The 25,845-nt window shown below is 45.9% G+C and overlaps 1 protein-coding gene across 2 annotated transcripts in view; it reads right to left on the bottom strand.

Annotated features, from left to right (window-relative positions):
- Positions 1-636: 636 nt before the first annotated feature.
- BRINP2 (BMP/retinoic acid inducible neural specific 2) overlaps positions 637-25,845 on the bottom strand; it is a 427,262-nt gene continuing 402,053 nt past the window's right edge. For both annotated transcript variants that reach the window (XM_073571293.1, XM_073571292.1), the window contains exon 8: positions 637-3,072. In XM_073571293.1, coding sequence (XP_073427394.1) covers positions 1,956-3,072 — 1,117 coding nt within the window. In that variant the 3' untranslated portion in view covers positions 637-1,955. The remainder of the gene's footprint in view (positions 3,073-25,845) is intronic.

Here is a 25,845-nt window from a genome sequence, read left to right as displayed (position 1 = left end):
CCTAAGAACTTACAAGCTACCTACCTGCCTGTTCTGCCCAGCTACGATCTCTGTCGGCACACAGCGATCATAGACCTCTCCTGCTAGTTATTCTGCCTCATCTGCTAATGTTATGGTGAAAGAGCAGCGGCATCTGTTCCATTCTACTCTGTTGTCGGGGTGTGACTGCTAACATCATACTGATTGACAGCCAGCTCCCCGCTGCCTAACTGCGGGTAGTCAACTGTGGATCAGCATGACACCGGAAGTCATGTCCCGTCAACACAGCAGCCTGGAAGAGGAAGTCCTGCTCTGTTGACGTGAAGCAGCAGAATTGCCAGCGGGAATGGTCTGTAAAATAGTCAGGTAGATAGAAAATACCTGCCTGTTCTTAAACCCATAGTAAAAAAAAATAAATCAGACCTGGAAAACTATTTTATATATATCAGATTAGGCTATTATTATGTCTCAGAACCATATAAACTGTATGACCGGAGAACATTACACGCAATGGTATGTAGAAATATAGATCTTCCAAAGAAAAAAAATTACTATAGGATGGGAAAAAAAATGCACCAAGAACGTCCCTAAATGCTCTAATTCATTAATGTCTAGCAGCGAGTGGGAAGTGTCAATTGGACAACATAAAGGCCTACAAAGCTTCCTTTTCTTTATTGAGCCCTGTTTGAGATACAAAGATTTGAAAACACATGGCCACAGGTAGGTTATAAATCACCTTATGGCACATTCAAACAAAAAAAAGGACTTTACGTGCCGAATGGCTTAGAAAATAACCAATAATCTTTTGTCATGCTCAACAGTGCATAATTAGTTCAACCTGCGTCCATTGATAGAATGTATTTACTATATGCCAATACTGGCTTCTCTTGACCTTGAAGAAATCATATTTTCTCTTTCTAGGCTTCAGACACTTATTTCGACATAGGCTGTATTCTTGAGAGTCACTCAATGGGCCTCTGTTCCACTGGTACAAATCTGCATTCATTACCAGGTCTACATACAAATTAAATATCATCTAAATTGCATCAGGGACTACAATGCTCCCTTCTTGTGTCGTCTTAAGCCCATACACACAATGAGACCTGGATATTCATAATCACACACTTAAACTTGTGTCCACACAGACACACTCAGAATGTGTACTTATTCAAAACATCAACACACAAAGGTCACTGAAAAGTCTTATATTTTCTTGTGCTTTTTTGTCAGTTTTTGCAAATTTATGACCTTTATAACGAATGACTAAGCTCCATTAACCCCCTTTGTACCAGACGAAGCACACTCTTGTAAATGTCACTGGTGACAGTAATAAGGCTTTGAAGGAGATAGTTGTACTGTTAGGTTAACACTAACAGTAAGGTATATATGTATCAAGATTTTTTTTTCTTTCTGAGTAGGTCATATACATTTACATTTGACACTTTTTGAAAATAAAAGTCCTTATACTACATTTTTTGTGTTCTTTCTTTATGTGATTTGTATTCGTTTGGGTCAGACTCTTGATATATCAAACTGTAAATCCTCAAGCGATCTTCAGTACTCTAAGACATGGGAGAGCAAGACGTTTTTCATTTGTGGATCAATGTGAATATGGCTTTGGCTGTGATGTTTTCTAGAGTTTTGTCATCTTGGTGAACTATCACAGCTGGCACACTTAGCATGCCCTACTGAGCTGCATAAACCAGAACTCATCAAGTCCCGTAAGATTGGGCATGATTCTCTTTGCACTGTTAAATTTGTAGTATTGACCTTGGCGAAAGGTGGACCTTTTTTGTTGATTTCCTTCTTTTTAGTTTTAACAATCTGTATTAACTTTTTTTTCCCCCAATACAACAGAATATTGCAGACCCAAGAATACAGATGTGGTTTCCAGAATTGACTTCTCAAGAGGAAGACATTGTACATAATTTATGGGCCTTATGTGTTGAAAGAGCAAATAAATCCAAGCTGAACTTTTAGCTGCAGAGCTTTGTTGTCTCATACGTAGAGCCGTTGGGAAGTTGACTGCTGAATAAAGCAAGTTGGGCCTGTATTCTTCCCACCTCGTTGCTGCTCATCTTCAACCGGTGTCGCAGTAGGCAGCTAAATAGATCCAGCTTACGGGCACCTGGAGGTGATAAGAAATTCACTCGCTTTCTTAGCTCTTGCATTTCTAGCAATGCAATTTCTCTGGACCCAGGTTGGTCTATTTGTTGCGCTAAGCCTCTGATGGCCTCTGGGTCAAAAGGTACACTGTAACCAAAGGCATGAAGACCATCAATACGAACATACTCAGGATCTTCTAATTTATCTTCCAAAGTCTGTCTGTCAGTCCATTCTGCTGAATCTTCCTCTCCTTCTTCTTCTTCCAAAGGATTGCTTCTCATGTAAAAGTGAACGGTTTCAAAAAATGACCGCCAGCGATGGCCTAGTATCAAAGTCCAATTCTGGCAACGGTCTCCACCCTCCATGTCCCAAGTTTTCTCCCAACTTGGATAACCTTGTTCTCCTGCAGGCAGCAACCAGCTTTCCGAGTGGCTCCCTCCAAAAGGATTCACATAAACGGTTACTTGGGGGTCTCTTGTACCATTTCCGGCAAGGCAGAGACGCATTGAAAGTCCTAAAAGTAGATGCAGCTGCCTGGGCCAGTGTTTGTTGCTCTTGCAGGTAAGGAGCATACGCTTCCTGCCACCCATTTGAAACCACATGCCAAGCCGCAGATCCCCAGAAATAAAGAAAGCTGGAGCTCTCAAGCGTCCATCCCGTTTAAGAAGCAAATATTTCACTTCTAAGTCCTGTAAAGTACCTTCTGTCCCAAGGTAAGGTTCTGAGGACTCAGGCACTGAAGGCACACACAGGCCTTGAGCTGTTAATGTGTATCCAGGGTTGCAGCTGGCACACTGGGCAGGGTGATTTGTTGAGCAGAGGGAGCACAAGGGGCCAGGTCCTTGTATGCATGGAATGTTTTCCTGGCAGTTGGGATGCTGGAGCGTACAGGTACAGCTGTGAGATGCCTCCAAAAATGTGCCAGGGACAAGTGATGCACTGCAGTACACAAGAGACTGGATGTGGTGCCACCAGTAAGAAACTGATCTGGGGAAACAAAAAAAAAATATGTTAATGAAATAAAACAAAAACTAAATGATATTATTATTTGTGCAGATTTTTAAGGTTTCCTGTCAGTTGATTTATGCTGCCCAAACTATGAAGCAGAGCCTTGCTGCTTGATTAAAATGAGGTATACCTTTCTTTGATCCGTGATTATAAAGCTCCAGCGTTTTAGAGAAAATATTGTTAGAGGATCTGGTTGGAGAGAAAAGTTGGAGACGATACTAGTTCGGCGCTGGCCCAGGCAAGCCATTCCGAGCACAACTGCAGGTGATTGACAGGTCACTCTTATAATAAGAGACCTGTCAATCATAACTGGGAAGAGGCAGTCGTGTCTGCCACCAAACTAGTCTCATCTCCGGCTATGGGCCCGGTGGGATCTTCTAGGTCCTGTTTTTTGTAGAATAGTGCCCCTGGCTGAAATAGTGCAACAAGGCTCTGATTCATGCTGCCGCCAGTTTTGGCAAGATGAATCAGCTGACAGGTCATGTGAAACATCTGCAGGGGCCTTAGATAAAGAAAGGGTGGAGTCCAACTGAAAACTACAATAGTGAAACTTTTTTGTTGTGTCCATCTGGGTCTAGGCAGGGGATGGCTCTCCTAGATGTGAAGACTGAGTGTAAGCTAATTTTAATATTGTCTTGTATGATGCTATGCCTCTTTTGATATCTTGTATATTTTATATTGCCTTGTATACATCTTTTGCTATATTTTATGTATATATTCTCATATGTGTGATTTTCATTATCATGTCGGTAAATTGTACTATTTCATTTATTCACTATGTGAGAATCCATTTATCTTGGATCTTCGAATCCATTATTAATAATGTTCACTTCTATAGCGTCAACATATTCCACAGCACTTTACAATACAGAGAGGACATGTACAGATCATATCAGACATTATAAAGTATACATTAACCATTATAACACAACAAATCCATTATGAAACATTCCCTTTTTAACTTCTTCACAACCATGGGATTTTCCATTTTTGCATTTTCATCTTTTGCTCCCCTTCTTCCCAGAGCCATAACTTTTTTATTTTTCTGTCAATATGGCCAAGTGAGGGTTTCTTTTTTGCGGGACCAGGTCATCATGAGTTCGCAGATACCGAACATCTATACTGTAGGTCCTTTTTTTAATTTAAGTTGTGAAAAAAAATCAACAGTTCGTAAAGAAAAAAGTTGCAATTTTCAGAGACCCATAGTGTCTCTATTTTTCGGGATATGGGGCTGGCTGAGGGCGCATTTTTTTGTGTGCCGAGCTGACAATTTTATTGATACCATTTTAGGGTAGTTATGATATTTTTTGAACAGCTGTTATTTCATTTTATTGCAATGAAAAAAAAAAAGAAGAAATTCTGGTGTTTTGATTTTTTTCTCATTACATCATTTACCTATCGAATTCATTTAGTGTATATTTTGTGTGCAGCAATACAAAATATGTGTATTTTTTATTGTTTTATTTTGAATGGGGCAAAAGGGGGGGTGATCTGAACTTTTAGATTTTTTTGAATATTTTTTAAACCTTTTTTTCTACTTTTTATTTGCTTCAATAGTCTTCTTAGGAGACTTTATTATTTATGTTACATATAGCTGTGTTTCATTACTGCTATGTGTAGAGTAAATCGTGATTTTCTATGAATGCCTGTCACGGGTCGGTGTTTATAGGAGATTTGCAATGACAAACACGGGGGTCTTCTGCAGAACCCCAGTTGTTATGCCAACCCTTCGGCACCCCGAGTTCATGTGATGGGGCATCAATCGGTGGATTCGTGACCCGCTTCTTTAAACGCCAGTTAAATGCTGCTGACAGAGATTAACAACGACATTTAATGTGTTATCAGCCATGGGTGGATAGTGATTCCACCCGTGGCTGTTAGGGGCACATGTCATATGCCTGGAAAAATGTGGGCTCAGCAACGAAGCCGGCATCAAAGGGGGACACATGACCTATGACATACCTACAGTATATGTCATAGGTCATGAAGGGGTTAAAAATAAACTAAATAAGAATGAAATAGACAAATATATCTAGTGTTACAAAGTCCATACAAGTCTGATGTATCAAATCATAAAAGTAATTAACCTAATAAAACATAATATAAACACTGCAAAAGGAAACAAATAAAAGAATTCCTATTTTTCAGTCTCTGTGTCACTCTTAAAAAATGCAACAAAAAGCAATCAAACATCTTGCTGTTTGTATAACAAATGCCAGTTCCCCAGGCAAAAATAATGAGCCTTCACAAGGCTGCATCAATGGAAAAATGAAAAAAAGTGACAGGTCTCAGAAAATGGCAAAAAAACCTTTTATTTACAAAGTTTTATTTTTTTTAAATTAACCATTGAAATAATAAAAAAAATTGTACGAGTTTGGTATTGGCCATATTTGTGTTGACCTGGAGAATTATATTACCAGTAGAGCTGAGCAAAACGGGTCGGTCATATTCAAAAGTCAGCGACTTTCGCTGAAGTCGGGTTTCATGAAACGAAACCCGACCATAGCGTGAGGCAGGGCCGGACTGGGACTAAAATTCAGCCCTGGCATTTGAAGTTACACAGGCCCACTAGTCACATGGTGACTATATAATATCTTTGTACACTTGTAGTTTACAAGAAATGAGAGGAGATTAACACAACTATATAACATGTAGTCACAGCTGTGCCCAGTATTTCAGCTCAGTCCTATTTATTGCTTTTAGGTACAGTACTCCTCCCAAATCTCTGTACCCTTTTGTATGCATGATTACAGAATTCCTGGCAGAAATGCTCTCTATTGGGCAACCAGACCCCCTGGTCATAGCCGCCCCTATCATACCTCCCAACTTTTGAAGAAGGGAAAGATGGACAAAGACTGCGGCGCGCATAGCGCGCCGCTGCAAATTTTGGCCGTGCCCAGCCACACCCATTTCACAACTAGTCACACCCATGTCCACACCTAATCGCACCCATTTAGCACTGCTGATCACACTGACTGGTACTGAGGGCACAGTGGCTGGCATTATGGGCACACTGACTGGCACTAAGGAAGAGAGAAAACAGAGAGAGAGAGAAAAAAGAAAACAGAGAGCGAGAAAGAAAGGGGAAAGAAAGAACAGTGAGAGACAAAGAAAGAACAGTGAGAGACAGAGAAAGAACAGAGAGAGAAAGAAAGAGGGGAAAGAAAGAAAGAAAGAAAGAACAGAGAGAGACAGAGAAAGAACAGAGAGAGAAAGAAAGAAGTAAAGAAAAGAAAAGAAAGAAAGAACAGAGAGAAAGAGAGGAAAGAAAAAGAAAGAAAGAGGGGAAGAACAGAGAGAGAAAAAAGAAAGAACAGAGAGAGAAAGAAAGAACAGAGAGAGAAAGAAAGAACAGAAATAGAAAGAAAGAACAGAGAGAGAAAGAAAATGAGGGAAAGACAGAACAGAGAATGAAAGAACAGAGAAAGAAAGAAAAAGAGAAAAAGAAATAAAGAAAGATTCTACAAAGATACTATAGCAGCCCGGCTCCCATTGTAGTGCCCACCTGAGCCTCCCGGTGCAGGACCTATCATGATCCGCTCACATGGCCGGCATCCCCGATTCCAAGGCGATCCTGCTGTCTGCGCTGTCGGAGGAGGACACGGTGATGGATCTGAAGCATTCCTGGTTGCGTCACAATCTCCTCAAGAAATTATCTCATTTCCGGTCAGCTTACAGCACATCACTTCAGGTGGAACGTCATGTGTGTGTTTTAAAATGCTCCTCGGGGCTCCGCCGTGTACTCCTGTGTCCGTGGGAAAAGCCCGCTTTGTATACACTTGGCTCCGCTCCGTACATCCCGTACACATATGGCTCCACTCCATACACACGGCTCCACTCCGTCTACCTCGTAAACGCGTGGCTCCTCTCCGTACACATCGTACACGCGTGGCTCCGCTCCGTACACCTCGTACACATGGCTCCTCTCCGTACATCTCGTACACACGGCTCCTCTCCGTACACCTCGTACACACACACGGCTCCGCTCCGTACATCTCGTACACACGGCTCCTCTCCGTACACCTCGTACACACGGCTCCTCTCCATACACCTCGTACACACCGCTCCTCTCTGTACACCTCGTACACGCGCGGCTCCTCTCCGTACACCTCGTACACACGGCTCCGCTCCGTACACACGGCTCCGCTCCGTACACACGGCTCCGCTCTGTACACACACACGGCTCCGCTCCGTACACCTCATACACACGGCTCCTCTCCGTACACCTCGTACACACACGGCTCCACCTCGTACACACACACGGCTCCGCTCCGTACATCTCGTACACACGGCTCCTCTCCGTACACCTTGTACACACACACGGCTCCGCTCCGTACATCTCGTACACACGGCTCCTCTCCGTACACCTCGTACACACGGCTCCTCTCTGTACACCTCGTACACGCGCGGCTCCTCTCCGTACACCTCGTACACATGGCTCCTCTCTGTACACATGGCTCCGCTCCGTACACCTCGTACACACGGCTCCTCTCCGTACACCTCGTACACACGCGGCTCCTCTCCGTACACCTCGTACACGCGCGGCTCCTCTCCGTACACCTCGTACACACGGATCCTCTCTGTACACCTCGTACACGCGCGGCTCCTCTCCGTACACCTCGTACACACGGCTCCTCTCTGTACACACGGCTCCGCTCCGTACACCTCGTACACACGGCTCCTCTCCGTACACCTCGTACACACGCGGCTCCTCTCCGTACACCTCGTACACACGCGGCTCCTCTCCGTACACCTCGTACACGCGCGGCTCCTCTCTGTACACACGGCTCCGCTCCGTACACTCACGGCTCCGCTCCGTACACCTCGTACACACACAGCTCTGCTACATCCACACTGTAAATCCTGACCCCACACATACATACCTCAACCAGCACCATGACAACAGCAAAGCAGAGTCTTGCAGATGGTAGAGGCAAGGCTGAGCGCACAGGACCTGTGATGAGGTCACAGGAGGGGCGGAGTCAGGGGTGACATGATCGGGGGTCTGGACAAAGGCTCCTGCTGATCATGTGACCCCCTGACTCCTCCCCTCCTGTGACCTCATCACAGGTCCTGCGAACAGAGCGAGCAGGCAAGCGAGTGCGACACTGTGAGTGGCTGGGGGGGTCTCATGCTAAGGCGAGGATGGGGTGCGGGGGGGCGTGGCGGCTTATCTCCCTGCAGTGCGGGAGGAACTAGAAACTATCACCGCCATGCCCGCAGAGGGCCGGCGGCAGGAGCAACAGTGGCCGCAGCAGCTGGCAAGCGGCCAGATGCCCAAGGCCCACGTGACAGCGGCCCAGCGGGAAAATGCCCGGTTAGTTATATTGCCAATCCGGGCCTGGCGTGAGGTCGTCCAAGAGATCGGCGACCAGAGCGCCAAAGTCGCGTTTTAAAACATTCTTCCAGCGCCCTTTTTCAGCCAATGATGGAGGACGCACACTGTGGGCAACGCGATGACATAGGCATCGGTCACCAACATCTTTGAGAAGGGCATGCAAGTGATTGGCTTGCTTTGTGTGGCGTCACAGGGGCTAAAAAAGGGCGTGCACGCCGACCGCCATCTTACTTCTGCCGATCTTAGCATTAGGGAGAGGTTGCAGCTGCTGATTCAGAATAAGGGAGAGCGTTAGGCAGCGAAGAACCAAAAACTGCTTCTGCTGTTAGCGATTTCCACTTGCAACACAACACTTTGTGCGCAGTGACAGGGGAGGCTCTATTTTTGTGCATCAGCTCTGTTGGTTATTAGGCTGCCTTATAAGGCTCCCTGATAGCTGCATTGCTGTTTGCACACTTTTGTGCAAACTGCTTTTTTAAAAGCAAAAATACTTTTCTTCCTCTTTTCTGCACAGTTACCAAGCGTTCATTTTTCCACCCTCTTGTGTGCAGCAGTCCTGCTTATTAGGCTGCCTGCATCCAGACTTGGACTGAGAGCATCATTGTCAGCCTCCTAAAATCTAGTGAGATCCAAATTCTCACCAATACTATATACACCCTCCACGTTGTCATACACCATTCAATTTCAGCCTGTTTCATTGAGGTGTAATCTCTACTGGGCCTGAGACAATAGTTCAGCGTCCTCAAATCTCTAGTGAGATTCAAATTCTCACCAATCCTATAGACACCCTCCACCTTGTCATACACCATCCAATTTCAGCCTGTTACATTGAGGTGTAATCTCTACTGGGCCTGAGACAATAGTTCAGTGTCCTCAAATCTCTAGTGAGATTCAAATTCTCACCAATACTACATACACCCTCCACCTTGTCATACACCATCCAATTTCAGCCTGTTACATTGAGGTGTAATCTCTACTGGGCCTGAGACAATAGTTCAGCGTCCTCAAATCTCTAGTGAGATTCAAATTCTCACCAATACTACATACACCCTCCACCTTGTCATACACCATCCAATTTCAGCCTGTTACATTGAGGTGTAATCTCTACTGGGCCTGAGACAATAGTTCAGCGTCCTCAAATCTCTCGTGAGATTCAAATTCTCACCAATACTATATACACCCTCCACCTTGTCATACACCATCCAATTTCAGCCTGTTACATTGAGGTGTAATCTCTACTGGGCCTGAGACAATAGTTCAGCATCCTCACATCTCTAGTGAGATTCAAATTCTCACCAATACTACATACACCCTCCACCTTGTCATACACCATCCAATTTCAGACTGTTACATTGAGGTGTAATCTCTACTGGGCCTGAGACAATAGTTCAGCGTCCTCAAATCTATAGTGAGATTCAAATTCTCACCAATAGTAGACACACCTTCTACCTTGTTTTACAGTACCATATAGCTGGTGTTATTTTGGGTACATTTTCACAAAAATGAGGAAGTATGGTGGAAGACACCATGGAAGTGGGCGGGGGTTGCCTGCTGGTCCGATGGTGGTGGTGTTGCATCTGTTGGTAGTGGCAAAAGCACAAGAGCACCTAAGGCAGGAGGTGTTGTGCCTGCGTCATCTTCTGGCTCCACAAGGCCTCAAAGGTTCTCTTTTCTGGGAGTAGGTAAACCACTTTTAAAGCCGGAGCTTCAGCAACAAGTTTTGGCTTACATTGCTGACACAGCCTCCAGCTCTCTCACCTCTTCTTCTGAAGTTTCAAAAAATGAAAGCACTGCGTTGTCAGTGGAGGCTCCTGGTCAGAAACAACACCTTTCCTTGTGTCCTTCACCCCTACCAAAAGTGAAGGATGTGGCAGGCCACACTATCAATTACTCCATGGAGCTCTTTTCACATACCATGCCTTGGTTATCAAGTCAAATCGTGAATTCCCCAGTCCAAGATGAATCTGACATGGAGTGTGGGTGGCCAGCCAGGGCAATGGGGTTAATCGGTACCGGGCCGGTGTCTCAGAGGGATGTGTCACGTTGGTGGTGATGACCCGTTCCGTGGCCCTGGGCGTCCATGCAAAGGGGTGAATAACGTTTATAGGTGAATGATACGTGACGCCACCTGTGGTTTCTGATCAGATTGACCCGCGCTGCAGTGTCGCTTCTCTGGGACAGATGTTGTGGTGCAGCTAAGATGTAGAAGCCCTGCACAGGTAGGGCCGTAGTCGCAGGGCAGATGAAAGAGTTGGTAGATGGTGTGCAGTGCAGGATGTAGCAGAGCCGTGCACCAGGCGCAGGAGAAAAAGGACAGACACAGTCGTGCAGTTCCTTTACCTGTACTTGGTAAGTGCAATCCAGGACCCAGAGTACACATGGAGAAGGAGTTGGTCAGCCTGGAAGCAAATTTGGAATTCTCTCTCTGCAGATAGGTAGTGTGGCCTCCGTTCTAGCGCTTATCTGAGGTACTCGCTGTACTGAGTTCACTGAAGTTCCCCCTGTTGACTCTCTTTTGGTACTTTCTCGTATGCCAGGCAGCCATAGCCTTTTCCTTCTGGCTCACACACGTCGCTGCTGGGGCCTCCGAGCCTTAGTTGGGAACAGAGCATTTCCAGCTACTTCTTCCTCCGGTTTCTGCTGCAGGACCGTCAGTGTCCCTACAAACTCGGAGACCGGAATCCAGACCATGCACTCCAGCTAGGAGTGAGCCTTAACTCTGCTCATCCTCCAGCTTCCCTTCTCACATCCACACACTTCCCCTTCCCTTCACAGACTGCCCTAACTTACCTCCTCCCGACCACAGAGATCAGCTCCTCAGCAGTCAGGTTCAGAGGTCTCCCTGCTGGCCTGGAGTGGGAACTGTGTTGTGTGTTGGTTTATCTGCTAGAGAGATCCTTTGTTGCTCCCAAGCATGACATCACACTCCCTAGGAGGAAGGTAATGCCACTGTGGTGACCGTACTCCTAGGGGCGCCACAAGTGCACTGATGCCCAGCCACTGCTAGATGACTCTGCTGGTACATTGATCCAGACCACTACATTCCCCTCGCACTCTACACAGCCAGAATCTGACCCTGAGGAAACTCAGGATCCCCTTCCTGCATACTATGCCACCTTACACGGTGACAAAGAGGAAGGTGCAGATGAAAGTGCAGGTTCCTTGAGCAGGTGGGGGGGCATACTCATGGGAGACGGCACTGGCGCAGGGCCCCTCATAGTACGCAAAAGTGTCTCTGCCGGTGGGAGGGCCCTCCCGTCATCAGACACACCGCCGTACTATGAGGGGCCCTGTGCCAGTGCCGTCGCCAACGAGTGGGCCCCTGCTTGCTCAGGATCACAGCACTTGCAAAGTTGAAATACTTACCTCTACCTGCTCCACCACCGTGAAGTCTTCCGTGTTTCCTGACAGTGACATTCTGGTCAGAGAGCGCTCTAAGCAGGCACTGGGAGCTGTTCTCTAAGGTAAATATCGGGTTACTAAGCAGCGCGCGTCACTTAGTTACCCAGTGTGTACCTTAGAAACCTGCGTGCTGGCAGCTCCCGGCGCGAGCATGTTTCTAAGGTACACATCGGGTAACTAAGTGATGCGTGCTGTTATGATGAGTCAACAAAGGAGGAAAAAACAAAATACCAGCTAAGTCCAGAAAAACCAGAGAGGTTGGCAGCTATCGGATTGCAGACCCCTGAACCTATCCACAACAACTAGCAGTAGCCGTGGGGGGTTCCTACGGTGCCCTAGACCCCTCGATCACAGCCAGAGAACTACATAGCCTAAAGACAGAAAGGGGAAAAACTAAACTGCCCCAGAGAAGACCCCAAAGCAATAGGCAGCCCCCAACATATAATGACGGTGAAGCAAGATAAAAACACAAACACAGATAGAAAGATAGGTTGAGCAAATGATGGGGCCCAAGCTAACTACACAGGACAGGATAGGAAAGCTGCTGTCTGCCATCCGCAAGACCCCTATCAAAATGAGCCGACCGACTGATAGGAAAAACAGGCCCTGAAGACGCTAGGCTTCAAAAGACTATATCAGCACTCAGGTATATTCTGAAGACAGAGCAAAAGATCAACAGATCAGAGACAAAAATGGAGTTCAGCTCACCCCCGGCCGGGGATGGCAGAACTCCCAAAAAACAAGGCAAAACAAAAACAAAACTGAAGAGTACAAAGCAGAGCAGAAAAACTTAGCTTTGAGATGCAGGAATCAGACTGGTCTCCAAGAATCCAGCAGGAAAATCACCAGCCAGGAAGAAGGGCATCGGCAGCCTTATATCCAGTCCTCAATTCCAGCCACCCAGTCATCATCTAGCTGCCCATGTGTTTGGTAATCAGCCTCACTACCTTCCTTCACCAGAGGAGGGAGTTCATCAGACCTCAATGGTGAAGGGAAAAATGAACTCACAACAGTACCTCCCCCTTGAGGAGGGGTCACCGAACCCTCATCCATGCCACCAGGGCGATCTGGGTGAGCCCGATGAAAGGCACGCACCAATCTTTCGGCATGAATATCAGAGGCAGAGACCCAGGAATTATCCTCCTGACCATAACCCTTCCACTTAACCAAATACTGGAGTCTCCGTCTAGCCAGACGGGAATCCAGTATCTTCTCTACCTCATATTCCATGTTACCTTCAACCAATATAGGGTCAGGAGGTGCCACCACAGGAACTACTGGTTCAACAAACCTCTTCAACAAGGACTTATGAAACACATTATGAATTTTAAATGTGACAGGAAGAGCCAACCGAAAAGAGACCGGATTAATAATCTCCAAAATCTTGTAAGGTCCAATAAATCTAGGCTTAAACTTAGGAGAAGCCACCTTCATAGCGATATTTTTTGATGACAACCAAACCATATCACCCACCTTAAACTGGGGACCAACGGTCCTACGCCGGTTGGAAAACCGCTGGGCCTTTTCCTGGGAGAGAGACAACTTATCCACTACTTGGTCTCAGATCGGGTGCATTCTCTCCACCACAGTGTCAACACCTGGGCAGGCAGAAGGCTCCACCTGCCCTGAAGAAAATCGAGGGTGAAACCCAAAGTTACAAAAAAAGGTGACATCAAAGTGGCAGAACTAGCTCTATTATTTAAAGCAAATTCTGCCAAGTGCAAAAATGAAACCCAATCATCCTGATCGGCAGAAATAAAACATCTCAAATACGACTCCAAAGTCTGGTTTGTTCTCTCCGTCTGCCCATTGATCTGAGGGTGAAACGCAGAGGAGAAGGACAACTGAATTCCCAGCTTGGAACAGAAAGTCCTCCAAAATCTAGACACAAACTGAACTCCTCGGTCAGATACAATGTTCTCAGGAATCCCGTGCAAGCGAACCACCTGTAGCAAAAACAAGGGCACCAACTCAGAGGAAGATGGCAACTTAGGGAGTGGTACAAGATGGACCATCTTAGAGAATCTATCACAAATCACCCAAATAACAGTCATTCTCTGAGAGACAGGCATATCAGAGATAAAATCCATTGAAATATGGGTCCATGGCCTCCTGGGAACCGGCAAAGGCATCAACAAGCCACTAGAGCGAGAACAAGGTTTAGACCGGGAGCAAGTCCCACAGGACTGCACAAAATTCCTGACATCATGAGACAAGGCGGGCCACCAAAAAGACCGACTCACAAGATCAATAGTACCAAAAATACCTGAATGACCAGCCAATGCAGAGCAATGAACTTCAGACATCACTCTCTTCCACCACTGTTCAGGAACACACAACTTTCCACTGGGACAACGCTCAGGTTTGTCCTTCTGAAACTCTTCCAGAGCACGTCTCAAATCGGGCGAGATGGCAGAAAGAACTACGCCCTCGCCTAAGATGGTAGCAGGCTTAGTCACAACAGGAGAATCAGCAAGGAAACTCCTAGAGAGGGCGTCTGCCTTGACATTCTTAGTGCCCGGAAGAAAAGAGACCACAAAATCAAAAAGTGTGAAAAACAAGGCCCACCTAGCCTGTCTAGGATTCAAGCGCTTGGCCGACTCCAGGTAAATCAAATTCTTGTGGTCAGTAAGGACCACGACTTGGTGTTTGGCTCCCTCCAACCAATGTCTCCACTCCTCAAATGCCCATTTCATGGCCAACAGTTCCCGATTCCCCACATCATAGTTACGTTCGGATGGGGAGAACTTTCGGGAAAAGAAAGCACAAGGATTCATTTTAGATGTCACAGGATCTTTTTGGGACAACACCGCTCCTGCACCAATCTCAGAAGCGTCCACCTCCACCTGAAACGGGAGTGAGACATCAGGTTGCCGCAAAACCGGAGCAGAAGTGAATCTTCGCTTCAGCTCCTGAAAGGAAGAAACAGCCTCCGGAGACCAATTCAGCACATCAGCACCCTTCCTAGTCAAATCCGTCAATGGCTTGGCAATACCAGAAAAATTAGCTATAAATTTCCAATAAAAATTAGCAAAACCCAAAAACTTCTGGAGGGCCTTCAAAGAAGTGGGCTGAACCCAATCATAAATGGCCTGTACCTTGGCCGGGTCCATTTCAATAGTTGACGGAGACAAAATAAATCATAAAAATGAAATCCTCTGTACCCCAAAAAGGCATTTCGATCCCTTGACACACAGGGAATTCTCCCTCAAAATCCAGAACACAGTCCGAACATGTTCCACATGAGAGTCCCAATTCTTGGAGAAGATCAAAATATCATCCAGATAGATAATCAAAAATTTATCCACAAAGTCTCGGAATATATCGTTCATGAAGCACTGGAAGACAGAAGGGGCATTAGTGAGCCCAAAAGGCATCACCAGGTACTCAAAATGTCCCTCCGGAGTATTAAACGCCGTCTTCCATTCATCCCCATGCTTAATGCGAATAAGATTATACGCCCCCCCTGAGGTCAAGCTTGGTAAACCAGCAAGCACCTTTAACTCTGGAGAATAGATCAGAAATCAGGGGTAACGGATACTGATATTTAACAGTAATTTTGTTGAGGGCACGATAGTCAATACAAGGCCTTAATGAACCATCCTTTTTAGCCACGAAAAAAACCCAGCACCTAAGGGTGAAGAGGATGGTCTAATATGACCCTTCTCCAATGCCTCCTTAATATAAGATCGCATAGCCTCGTGCTCGGGTACAGATAAATTGAAAAGCCGACCCTTAGGGAATTTACACCCCGGGTTCAGCTCAATTGCACAGTCATAACTCCTATGAGGAGGCAAAGATGCAGACTCATTCTCACTAAATACATCATAAAAGTCAGCCAAATAGTCAGGAACATCATGCGACTAGGGAGAGGTGGAGAAAACAGGAGCATCACTAAGGGCACACTGACAACCCCAACTCACCACAGACAAAGATTTCCAATCCAGAACTGGATTATGAATTTGCAACCAGGGAAACCCCAGAACAATGGTATCATGCAAATTATGCAACACCAAAAATCTGCAATTTTCTTGATGGTCTGGGGCGACCCGCATTACCACCTGGGTCCAAAACTGAGGTTTATTCTTCGCCAAAGGAGTAGCATCAATACCCCTCAAAGGGATAGGCGTCCGCAGAGGTGTCATAGGAAATCCACAACGTTTAGCAAAATCCAAGTCCATCAGGTTAAGAGCTGCTCCTGAATCCACAAAAGCCTTGGCGGAAAATGTGGACAGGGAGCAGATCAGAGTAATTGCCAGAAGAAACTTGGGTTGAACACCACCCACAGAAAACGTGTGTGCACAACGTTTCTCTCGTTTAGGGCAGACAGAAATAATATGCGAGGCATCTCCACAAAAAAAACCACAGCTTATTACACCTTCTGAAATCCTGACGTTGCGCCCTAGACAAAACTCTATCACATTGCATAGGTTCAGACATTTGTTCAACAGGTGGCAACATCTCTCGTGTAGTTTTGCGTTCACGTAAACGCCGATCCACCTGAATGGCTAATGACATAGAATCGTCAAGACCAGAGGGAACAGTAAATCCCACCATAGTATCTTTTACAGTTTCTGACAAACCCTTTCGAAAGAGGGCTGCCAAGGCACCATCATTCCAGGTAGTAAGGACCACCCACTTTCGGAATTTTTGACAGTACAACTCTGCCGAACCCCGACCCTGGCTTAATGCCAACAGGGTCTTTTCAGTCTGATCAATAGCATTAGGTTCATCATACAACAACCCCAAGGCTTGAAAAAATGCGTTCACATTATTCAGAATAGGATCATCAGGTTTCAAAGAAAACGCCCAATCCTGGGGATCGCCGCGCAGCAAAGAGATGACAATTTTAACCTGCTGCGCGGAGTTCCCCGACGAGTTAGGCTTCAAGGCAAAAAATAATTTACAATTATTCTTGAAATTCAAGAATTTAGACCGATCCCCCAAAAATACATCAGGAGTAGGAATCTTTGGTTCAGCAGCATGTGAATGAGCAAGATAGGCGGAAATTCCCCGCACTTCAGCAGCGATCTGCTCCACACGATCAGACAATTGCTTCATCTCCATTGAGAGAAAAATTCCCCCTACGCTATCAGAGATATAGAGGAAAAAATATGCACACAAAAAAAAAAAAAAAATACTGACACTTTTTTTTTTTTTTTACAATTCTCTCCTGCTATTGAGTACCCTAGAATCTGCGGTATGGCTGGTGATTCTGTTATAATGAGTCACCGAAGGAGGATAAAACAAAATACCAGCTAAGTCCAGAAAAACCAGAGAGGTTGGCAGCTATCGGATTGGAGACCCCTGAACCTATCCACAATAACTAGCAGTAGCCGTGGGGGGTTCCTACGGTGCCCTAGACCCCTCGATCACAGCCAGAGAACTACATAGCCTAAAGACAGAAAGGGGAAAAACTAAACTGCCCCAGAGCAGACCCCAAAGCAATAGGTAGCCCCCAACATATAATGACGGTGAAGCAAGATGAAAACACCAACACAGATAGAAAGATAGGTTGAGCAAATGATGGGGCCCAAGCTAACTACACAGGACAGGATAGGAAAGCTGCTGTCTGCCATCCGCAAAACCCCTATCAAAATGAGCCAATCGACTGATAGGAAAAACAGGCCCTGAAGACGCTAGGCTTCAAAAGACTATATCAGCGCTCAGGTATATTCTGAAGACCAAGCAAAAGATCAACAGATCAGAGACAAAAATGGAATTCAGCTCACCCCCGGCCGGGGATGGCAGAACTCCCAAAAAACAAGGCAAAACAAAAACAAAACTGAAGAGTACAAAGCAGAGCAGAAAAACTTAGCTTTGAGATGCAGGAATCAGACTGGTCTCCAAGAATCCAGCAGGAAAATCACCAGCCAGGAAGAAGGGCGTCGGCAGCCTTATATCCAGTCCTCAATTCCAGCCACCCAGTCATCATCTAGCTGCCCATGTGTTTGGTAATCAGCCTCACTACCTTTCTTCACCAGAGGAGGGAGTTCATCAGACCTCAATGGTGAAGGGAAAAATGAACTCACAACAGTACCTCCCCCTTGAGGAGGGGTCACCGAACCCTCATCCATGCCACCAGGGCGATCCGGGTGAGCCCGATGAAAGGCACGCACCAATCTTTCGGCATGAATATCAGAGGCAGAGACCCAGGAATTATCCTCCTGACCATAACCCTTCCACTTAACCAAATACTGGAGTCTGCGTCTAGCCAGACGGGAATCCAGTATCTTCTCTACCTCATATTCCATGTTACCTTCAACCAATATAGGGTCAGGAGGTGCCACCACAGGAACTACTGGTTCAACAAACCTCTTCAACAAGGACTTATGAAACACATTATGAATTTTAAATGTGACAGGAAGAGCCAACCGAAAACAGACCGGATTAATAATCTCCAAAATCTTGTAAGGTCCAATAAATCTAGGCTTAAACTTAGGAGAAGCCACCTTCATAGCGATATTTTTTGATGACAACCAAACCATATCACCCACCTTAAACTGGGGACCAACGGTCCTACGCCGGTTGGAAAACCGCTGGGCCTTTTCCTGGGAGAGAGACAACTTATCCACTACTTGGTCTCAGATCGGGTGCATTCTCTCCACCACAGTGTCAACACCTGGGCAGGCAGAAGGCTCCACCTGCCCTGAAGAAAATCGAGGGTGAAACCCAAAGTTACAAAAAAAGGTGACATCAAAGTGGCAGAACTAGCTCTATTATTTAAAGCAAATTCGGCCAAGGGCAAAAATGAAACCCAATCATCCTGATCGGCAGAAATAAAACATCTCAAATACGACTCCAAAGTCTGGTTTGTTCTCTCCGTCTGCCCATTGGTCTGAGGTTGAAACGCAGAGGAGAAGGACAACTGAATTCCCAGCTTGGAACAGAAAGTCCTCCAAAATCTAGACACAAACAACTCCTCGGTAAGATACAATGTTCTCAGGAATCCCGTGCAAGCGAACCACCTGTTGCAAAAACAAGGGCACCAACTCTGAGGAAGATGGCAACTTAGGGAGTGGTACAAGATGGACCATCTTAGAGAATCTATCACAAATCACCCAAATAACAGTCATTCTCTGAGAGACAGGCATATCAGAGATAAAATCCATTGAAATATGGGTCCATGGCCTCCTGGGCACCGGCAAAGGCATCAACAAGCCACTAGAGCGAGAACAAGGTTTAGACCGGGAGCAAGTCCCACAGGACTGCACAAAATTCCTGACATCATGAGACAAGGCGGGCCACCAAAAAGACCGACTCACAAGATCTCTAGTACCAAAAATACCTGGATGACCAGCCAATGCAGAGCAATGAACTTCAGACATCACTCTCTTCCACCACTGTTCAGGAACATACAACTTTCCACTGGGACAACGCTCAGGTTTGTCCTCCTGAAACTCTTCCAGAGCACGTCTCAAATCGGGCGAGATAGCAGAAAGAACTACCCCCTCGCCTAAGATGGTAGCAGGCTTAGTCACAACAGGAGAATCAGCAAGGAAACTCCTAGAGAGGGCGTCTGCCTTGACATTCTTAGTGCCCGGAAGAAAAGAGACCACAAAATCAAAACGTGTGAAAAACAAGGCCCACCTAGCCTGTCTAGGATTCAAGCGCTTGGCCGACTCCAGGTAAATCAAATTCTTGTGGTCAGTAAGGACCACAACTTGGTGTTTGGCTCCCTCCAACCAATGTCTCCACTCCTCAAATGCCCATTTCATGGCCAACAGTTCCCGATTCCCCACATCATAGTTACTTTCGGATGGGGAGAACTTTTGGGAAAAGAAAGCACAAGGATTCATTTTAGATGTCACAGGATCTTTTTGGGACAACACCGCTCCTGCACCAATCTCAGAAGCGTCCACCTCCACCTGAAACGGGAGTGAGACATCAGGTTGCCGCAAAACCGGAGCAGAAGTGAATCTTCGCTTCAGCTCCTGAAAGGAAGAAACAGCCTCCGGAGACCAATTCAGCACATCAGCACCCTTCCTAGTCAAATCCGTCAATGGCTTGGCAATACCAGAAAAATTAGCTATAAATTTCCAATAAAAATTAGCAAAACCCAAAAACTTCTGGAGGGCCTTCAAAGAAGTGGGCTGAACCCAATCATAAATGGCCTGTACCTTGGCCGGGTCCATTTCAATAGTTGACGGAGACAAAATAAATCATAAAAATGAAATCCTCTGTACCCCAAAAAGGCATTTCGATCCCTTGACACACAGGGAATTCTCCCTCAAAATCCGGAACACAGTCCGAACATGTTCCACATGAGAGTCCCAATTCTTGGTGAAGATCAAAATATCATCCAGATAGATAATCAAAAATTTATCCACAAAGTCTCGGAATATATCGTTCATGAAGCACTGGAAGACAGAAGGGGCATTAGTGAGCCCAAAAGGCATCACCAGGTACTCAAAATGTCCCTCCGGAGTATTAAACGCCATCTTCCATTCATCCCCATGCTTAATGCGAATAAGATTATTCGCCCCCCTGAGGTCAAGCTTGGTAAACCAGCAAGCACCTTTAACTCTGGAGAATAGATCAGAAATCAGGGGTAACGGATACTGATATTTAACAGTAATTTTGTTGAGGGCACGATAGTCAATACAAGGCCTTAATGAACCATCCTTTTTAGCCACGAAAAAAACCCAGCACCTAAGGGTGAAGAGGATGGTCTAATATGACCCTTCTCCAATGCCTCCTTAATATAGGATCGCATAGCCTCGTGCTCGGGTACAGATAAATTGAAAAGCCGACCCTTAGGGAATTTACACCCCGGGTTCAGCTCAATTGCACAGTCATAACTCCTATGAGGAGGCAAAGACGCAGACTCATTCTCACTAAATACATCATAAAAGTCAGCCAAATAGTCAGGAACATCATGCGACTGGGGAAAGGTGGAGAAAACAGGAGCATCACTAAGGGCACACTGATAACCCCAACTCACCACAGACAAAGATTTCCAATCCAGAACTGGATTATGAATTTGCAACCAGGGAAACCCCAGAACAATGGTATCATGCAAATTATGCAACACCAAAAATCTGCAATTTTCTTGATGGTCTGGGGCGACCCGCATTACCACCTGGGTCCAAAACTGAGGTTTATTCTTCGCCAAAGGAGTAGCATCAATACCCCTCAAAGGGATAGGCGTCCGCAGAGGTGTCATAGGAAATCCACAACGTTTAGCAAAATCCAAGTCCATCAGGTTAAGAGCTGCTCCTGAATCCACAAAAGCCTTGGCGGAAAATGTGGACAGGGAGCAGATCAGAGTAATTGCCAGAAGAAACTTGGGTTGAACACCACCCACAGAAAACGTGTGTGCACAACGTTTCTCTCGTTTAGGGCAGACAGAAATAATATGCGAGGCATCTCCATAAAAAAAAACAAAGCTTATTACACCTTCTGAACTCCTGACGTTGCGCCCTAGACAAAACTCTATCACATTGCATAGGTTCAGACATTTGTTCAACAGGTGGCAACATCTCTCGTGTAGTTTTGCGTTCACGTAAACGCCGATCCACCTGAATGGCTAATGACATAGAATCGTCAAGACCAGAGGGAACAGTAAATCCCACCATAGTATCTTTTACAGTTTCTGACAAACCCTTCCGAAAGAGGGCTGCCAAGGCACCATCATTCCAGGTAGTAAGGACCGCCCACTTTCGGAATTTTTGACAGTACAACTCTGCCGAACCCCGACCCTGGCTTAATGCCAACAGGGTCTTTTCAGCCTGATCAATAGCATTAGGTTCATCATACAACAACCCCAAGGCTTGAAAAAATGCGCTCACATTATTCAGAATAGAATCATCAGGTTTCAAAGAAAACGCCCAATCCTGGGGATCGTCGCGCAGCAAAGAGATGACAATTTTAACCTGCTGCGCGGAGTTCCCCGACGAGTTAGGCTTCAAGGCAAAAAATAATTTACAATTATTCTTGAAATTCAAGAATTTAGACCGATCCCCCAAAAATACATCAGGAGTAGGAATCTTTGGTTCAGCAGCATGTGAATGAGCAAGATAGGCGGAAATTCCCCGCACTTCAGCAGCGAGCTGCTCCACACGATCAGACAATTGCTTCATCTCCATTGAGAGAAAAATTCCCCCTACGCTATCAGAGATATAGAGGAAAAAATATGCACACAAAAAAAAAAAAAAATACTGACACACTTTTTTTTTTTTTTTCCAATTCTCTCCTGCTATTGAGTACCCTAGAATCTGCGGTATGGCTGGTGATTCTGTTATGATGAGTCACCGAAGGAGGATAAAACAAAATACCAGCTAAGTCCAGAAAAACCAGAGAGGTTGGCAGCTATCGGATTGCAGACCCCTGAACCTATCCACAATAACTAGCAGTAGCCGTGGGGGGTTCCTACGGTGCCCTAGACCCCTCGATCACAGCCAGAGAACTACATAGCCTAAAGACAGAAAGGGGAAAAACTAAACTGCCCCAGAGCAGACCCCAAAGCAATAGGTAGCCCCCAACATATAATGACGGTGAAGCAAGATGAAAACACCAACACAGATAGAAAGATAGGTTGAGCAAATGATGGGGCCCAAGCTAACTACACAGGACAGGATAGGAAAGCTGCTGTCTGCCATCCGCAAGACCCCTATCAAAATGAGCCAATCGACTGATAGGAAAAACAGGCCCTGAAGACGCTAGGCTTCAAAAGACTATATCAGCGCTCAGGTATATTCTGAAGACCAAGCAAAAGATCAACAGATCAGAGCCAAAAATGGAATTCAGCTCACCCCCGGCCGGGGATGGCAGAACTTCCAAAAAACATGGCAAAACAAAAACAAAACTGAAGAGTACAAAGCAGAGCAGAAAAACTTAGCTTTGAGATGCAGGAATCAGACTGGTCTCCAAGAATCCAGCAGGAAAATCACCAGCCAGGAAGAAGGGCGTCGGCAGCCTTATATCCAGTCCTCAATTCCAGCCACCCAGTCATCATCTAGCTGCCCATGTGTTTGGTAATCAGCCTCACTACCTTCCTTCACCAGAGGAGGGAGTTCATCAGACCTCAATGGTGAAGGGAAAAATGAACTCACAACAGTACCTCCCCCTTGAGGAGGGGTCACCGAACCCTCATCCATGCCACCAGGGCGATCCGGGTGAGCCCGATGAAAGGCACGCACCAATCTTTCGGCATGAATATCAGAGGCAGAGACCCAGGAATTATCCTCCTGACCATAACCCTTCAACTTAACCAAATACTGGAGTCTCCGTCTAGCCAGACGGGAATCCAGTATCTTCTCTACCTCATATTCCATGTTACCTTCAACCAATATAGGGTCAGGAGGTGCCACCACAGGAACTACTGGTTCAACAAACCTCTTCAACAAGGACTTATGAAACACATTATGAATTTTAAATGTGACAGGAAGAGCCAACCGAAAAGAGACCGGATTAATAATCTCCAAAATCTTGTAAGGTCCAATAAATCTAGGCTTAAACTTAGGAGAAGCCACCTTCATAGCGATATTTTTTGATGACAACCAAACCATATCACCCACCTTAAACTGGGGACCAACGGTCCTACGCCGGTTGGAAAACCGCTGGGCCTTTTCCTGGGAGAGAGACAACTTATCCACTACTTGGTCTCAGATCGGGTGCATTCTCTCCACCACAGTGTCAACACCTGGGCAGGCAGAAGGCTCCACCTGCCCTGAAGAAAATCGAGGGTGAAAACCAAAGTTACAAAAAAAAGGTGACATCAAAGTGGCAGAACTAGCTCTATTATTTAAAGCAAATTCGGCCAAGGGCAAAAATGAAACCCAATCACCCTGATCGGCAGAAATAAAACATCTCAAATACGACTCCAAAGTCTGGTTTGTTCTCTCCGTCTGCCCATTGGTCTGAGGGTGAAACGCAGAGGAGAAGGACAACTGAATTCCCAGCTTGGAACAGAAAGTCCTCCAAAATCTAGACACAAACTGAACTCCTCAGTCAGATACAATGTTCTCAGGAATCCCGTGCAAGCGAACCACCTGTTGCAAAAACAAGGGCACCAACTCAGAGGAAGATGGCAACTTAGGGAGTGGTACAAGATGGACCATCTTAGAGAATCTATCACAAATCACCCAAATAACAGTCATTCTCTTAGAGACAGGCATATCAGAGATAAAATCCATTGAAATATGGGTCCATGGCCTCCTGGGCACCGGCAAAGGCATCAACAAGCCACTAGAGCGAGAACAAGGTTTAGACCGGGAGCAAGTCCCACAGGACTGCACAAAATTCCTGACATCATGAGACAAGGCGGGCCACCAAAAAGACCGACTCACAAGATCTCTAGTACCAAAAATACCTGGATGACCAGCCAATGCAGAGCAATGAACTTCAGACATCACTCTCTTCCACCACTGGTCAGGAACATACAACTTTCCACTGGGACAACGCTCAGGTTTGTCCTCCTGAAACTCTTCCAGAGCACGTCTCAAATCGGGCGAGATGGCAGAAAGAACTACCCCCTCGCCTAAGATGGTAGCAGGCTTAGTCACAACAGGAGAATCAGCAAGGAAACTCCTAGAGAGGGCGTCTGCCTTGACATTCTTAGTGCCCGGAAGAAAAGAGACCACAAAATCAAAAAGTGTGAAAAACAAGGCCCACCTAGCCTGTCTAGGATTCAAGCACTTGGCCGACTCCAGGTAAATCAAACTCTTGTGGTCAGTAAGGACCACGACTTGGTGTTTGGCTCCCTCCAACCAATGTCTCCACTCCTCAAATGCCCATTTCATGGCCAACAGTTCCCGATTCCCCACATCATAGTTACGTTCGGATGGGGAGAACTTTTGGGAAAAGAAAGCACAAGGATTCATTTTAGATGTCACAGGATCTTTTTGGGACAACACCGCTCCTGCACCAATCTCAGAAGCGTCCACCTCCACCTGAAACGGGAGTGAGACATCAGGTTGCCGTAAAACCGGAGCAGAAGTGAATCTTCGCTTCAGCTCCTGAAAGGAAGAAACAGCCTCCGGAGACCAATTCAGCACATCAGCACCCTTCCTAGTCAAATCCGTCAATGGCTTGACAATACCAGAAAAATTAGCTATAAATTTCCGATAAAAATTAGCAAAACCCAAAAACTTCTGGAGGGCCTTCAAAGAAGTGGGCTGAACCCAATCATAAATGGCCTGTACCTTGGCCGGGTCCATTTCAATAGTTGACGGAGACAAAATAAATCCCAAAAATGAAATCCTCTGTGCCCCAAAAAGGCATTTCGATCCCTTGACATACAGGAAATTCTCCCTCAAAATCCAGAACACAGTCCGAACATGTTCCACATGAGAGTCCCAATTCTTGGAGAAGATCAAAATATCATCCAGATAGATAATCAAAAATTTATCCACAAAGTCTCGGAATATATCGTTCATGAAGCACTGGAAAACAGAAGGGGCATTAGTGAGCCCAAAAGGCATCACCAGGTACTCAAAATGTCCCTCCGGAGTATTAAACGCCATCTTCCATTCATCCCCATGCTTAATGCGAATAAGATTATTCGCCCCCCTGAGGTCAAGCTTGGTAAACCAGCAAGCACCTTTAACTCTGGAGAATAGATCAGAAATCAGGGGTAACGGATACTGATATTTAACAGTAATTTTGTTGAGGGCACGATAGTCAATACAAGGCCTTAATGAACTATCCTTTTTAGCCACGAAAAAAACCCCAGCACCTAAGGGTGAAGAGGATGGTCTAATATGACCCTTCTCCAATGCCTCCTTAATATAGGATCGCATAGCCTCGTTCTCGGGTACAGATAAATTGAAAAGCCGACCCTTGGGGAATTTACACCCCGGGTTCAGCTCAATTGCACAGTCATAACTCCTATGAGGAGGCAAAGACGCAGACTCATTCTCACTAAATACATCATAAAAGTCAGCCAAATAGTCAGGAACATCATGCGACTGGGGAGAGGTGGAGAAAACAGGAGCATCACTTAGGGCACACTGACAACCCCAACTTACCACAGACAAAGATTTCCAATCCAGAACTGGATTATGAATTTG

This window comes from Dendrobates tinctorius, unplaced genomic scaffold, assembly GCF_039654945.1.
Source record: "Dendrobates tinctorius isolate UK_male_01 unplaced genomic scaffold, ASM3965494v1 ptg000029l, whole genome shotgun sequence".
Lineage (NCBI taxonomy): Eukaryota > Metazoa > Chordata > Amphibia > Anura > Dendrobatidae > Dendrobates > Dendrobates tinctorius.
This window is presented reverse-complemented; position numbering and strand designations above follow the sequence as displayed.